The sequence below is a fragment of the Octopus sinensis genome, linkage group LG13 (genome assembly GCF_006345805.1).
Source record: "Octopus sinensis linkage group LG13, ASM634580v1, whole genome shotgun sequence".
NCBI classification, from domain to species: domain Eukaryota; kingdom Metazoa; phylum Mollusca; class Cephalopoda; order Octopoda; family Octopodidae; genus Octopus; species Octopus sinensis.
This window is the reverse complement of record NC_043009.1, coordinates 6882164-6885641: the sequence shown is the minus strand read 5'-3', so window position 1 is coordinate 6885641 and position 3478 is coordinate 6882164. Positions and strand designations below refer to the sequence as shown.

Genomic DNA, 3478 nt, shown 5'->3' with positions numbered 1-3478 from the left:
TTACAGTGTTTCTTCAAAAAAAAATAATAATAACATACAAAAATTTTAAAAAAAGGTATACCGATACATTGTAAAATATTTATGTTTTTTGAGTTCAATGTTAGTCGTTGAAAAAATTTCCTTGGATGTTTAAGATCCATGTGATTAAACGTGGTGCTTAGTCTAGGGTGTTTGTTAAATGAATATATATATATATATATTATATTATATTAAATTAGAGATAAAACCACTATTAGGCAAATCAAACAGTGAAAATCATAAGCCAATACATAGAAATAAAATTAATTAAAAAATATAAAAAATATAAAATATAAAATATAAAAATCCAATTAAAATATTTAAATTAAAGTTAAAATTTTAAAAATTATTTAAATTAATAAATTAAAGTTAACATTTTAAAAAATTATTTAAATTAACAAATTAAACTTATAAATTTTAAATATATATATATATATTTTTATTATTATTTTATTTATTTATTTATTTTTTAAATCTTAAACTATCAAAAATTATTAAAAGTTTAATATAAGATAAAGATATATATATATAATATGCCATATAATATATATTTACAGATAGATACAGAGATTGATCGATGGATTACTAGATTATTTTAATTGAAATAATATATTAAATCGATTTGTATGAATACTTACACTTTTCATGTATTCCTATATCCATTACCGAACAAGAACGAATCGACGCTGTAAACAAATAATAAAGTGAAAATAAACATATGTGTATGTGTGTGTGAGAGAAAGAAAGAAAGATTGAGTGAGAAACAGAGTGAGAGAGACCATGAGTGAGTGAGTGAAGGTGACAGAGAGAAAGAGAGAGTAAAAGAGATTGAGTGAGAAAGACTGTATATACATTTATGCTTGTGTTGCGTATGTCGGTTTTGTGGGTGTATTAAAAAGCACATAATCTGTGGCCGCAACATTTGCGTAGTAGATACATAGCTCCTTAAACGTCTAGAATACATTGTGAAAGAACAATACATAGTAAAAGATCAACGGTATTTGCAATTAAGGGCTAATACTATATAGATAAAATGGAGGAAATTAAGGGCTAATACTATGTAGATGAAATAGAGGAAATTATAAAGATTGAGGAATGAATTCAACATGAGAAAGAACGTTTATTATTACTTACACTTAAAATGTGGGGTGTCAAAGAATGGTAACTTCTTGAAAGAAGGATCTGGAATCCAAAACAGGACGAAAATTAAGAGCAGTCTGGATAGTGTACCTATATTATATTATATTATATTATATTATATTATATTATATTATATTTGGTATCTCTACAACGATGCCCACGCGCACACAGACTCGCACGCATGCATACACGCAAACACACACTCACACATAACATAGGCGCAGGCGTGGGCTGTATAGTAAGAAGCTTGCTTTCGGTTGCGATTGTTAGTGTTCTTCTCTGTGCCGTTGAAGTCGTCACGCTGGTGTGTAGCTGGCGAAAGTTGAATTGAAGTCGTCACGCTGGTGTGCGGCTGGCGAAAATTAAAAGACGCTCTACTGTACGGTAAGACTTTTTGCTCTTTGAGTCCAGTAGGATTCGTTGCCTGTAGGTTTAATTTTTTTTGTACTAACAAGGAGTCCTTACTGGATTCGGAGCTTTTTGTCTGCCTTGCGGTGGAGACGTGAGTATTTTCTCACATATTTGTGAGAAATTATTTTTGAAAATTTTTTTGCCCACGTGGATTACAAGGCTTGAATTACAAGGATTGGCCAGGAGTACCTTTTCGGCCGAAAATTAATTTCTTTGCTAGGATCTGAACTCTTTTCACAGCTATCATTTATTTAAGAAAGAAGAACTTTTATTGAACTGCTATTTTAATTTTTTCTTCCCATCTGTTGTGTCTTTCCTTTTTTTTTTGTATCTTTCTTTATTTTTCTATTTTGAATTGTATTTGAATTTTTTTTTAAATGGCAAAAGAATTACTTGTGTGGGATTTAACACCTCCCAAAAAATGGATGAAAGAGCTCGAAAGGAAGATGGTGGTGCTGAGGACTTATTCAAAGTCGCTCGACACCATAACCATCTTCCCGAAGGCCACAATTTTGAAGGAGCTGGCAGAGTATATGCCAGCTATTAAACTCATTTCACGGGGAGTCAAGTATGCAACGGTCTGGTGGCTATTTGACTCCCCACATGTGCATATTTCTACATGTGCATATTTCTACATGTGCATATTTCTACATTGGTAATGATATGCAGGCGACTTGCCTTATTGACTCTCAGAAGTTTCGGAACAAGATAGTAGGAAACCATGATTGTCCTTTGGAAGACTTCTGTCCGAAACCCTTCTGACCGTCGGTGTCAACTATAGTCACAGATATCGAAGTAATCCTACGATGCTCCACATGAAAACCGTATTAATGCAGTGCATTAGCTATTGCGAGGGCCTGAAATTAGTGAGACAAAACTCTTTAAACAGACGCTGGAAAGATATGCTGTAAAATGTATGTGGAAAACACGGAAGAACTGGTTCCAAATCCTGGTACTGAAAGACTATACACACACTAGAGTAGGGCGCCGTTTCATGGCCACAACTCTCAAAACTAAATCAAGGAAAAAAAATAAAAGCGTGTGTGTGTGTATGCGTCTGTTTGTGTGCCTGAGTGTGTGTTTGTGTGTATGTATGCGTGTGTATGCATGTATCTACAACATTCACCAAAACTCACTCATGTCAAAGTGATCTCCCAGTTCCTCTGATGTGGCCGCTGAGGACAAATCTGCGATCGTTGAATTAGGTTTTGCGGCATCATCTTTCGGTTTCGGGCGGTTGAGGTATGGAATGATACACTGGAGAACGCGTTGGGTTCCTGTACGAAGGCGGGTGAAGAAACCCGGCCGCTCGATGATTTCAGACATATGGGAAAATAGAAAAAAAACGGTTGATAATTATATGAACGCAAACAACGTATTGAATAGCAAACTCAAGAACTTGGCTTCCAAACACTAGCAAATGTCGCAATTGAATAAAGAGAATTGTAACGTTTCGCTCAATTTGCTCTTATGACGTTATAATAGCATTAAGCAGTGTTGGATAATGCAGGATCCATGGAAGAACCTAAATAATTTTTTTTCGAACACACACACAAACATATGGACAGACACCACACACATACACACACATGCAGACATGCATAGACACACATACGCATACAAGCACACATACACACCCATTGGCACACATGCACACACACTACATACACATGTATACACACATACAGATGCACACACAACATATACACATGTATATATATACATATACATATACTCACATACACACACACGACAGAAATTCATACATACGTACTCATGAACACACGAACTGGAACATACACAGATACTAAGTTCCAGTTCTAAATAAAATACAATTGGTAGACGGAAACTGAAAGAAGCCTGTCGTATATATGTTTATATATATGTATGTGCGTGTATATATTTGTGT

General features: G+C 34.1%; 1 protein-coding gene across 1 annotated transcript in view; it reads right to left on the bottom strand.

Annotated features, from left to right (window-relative positions):
* LOC118765699 overlaps nucleotides 1-3052 on the bottom strand; it is an 8104-nt gene extending 5052 nt beyond the window's left edge. Inside the window, exons 1-3 of the mRNA XM_036508078.1 lie at nucleotides 2706-3052; nucleotides 1153-1200; nucleotides 657-704 (exon numbers count right to left, since the gene is read on the bottom strand). Of these exons, the coding sequence (XP_036363971.1) occupies nucleotides 657-704; nucleotides 1153-1200; nucleotides 2706-2895 (286 nt within the window). The 5' untranslated portion in view covers nucleotides 2896-3052. The remainder of the gene's footprint in view (nucleotides 1-656; nucleotides 705-1152; nucleotides 1201-2705) is intronic.
* Nucleotides 3053-3478: the final 426 nt, after the last annotated feature.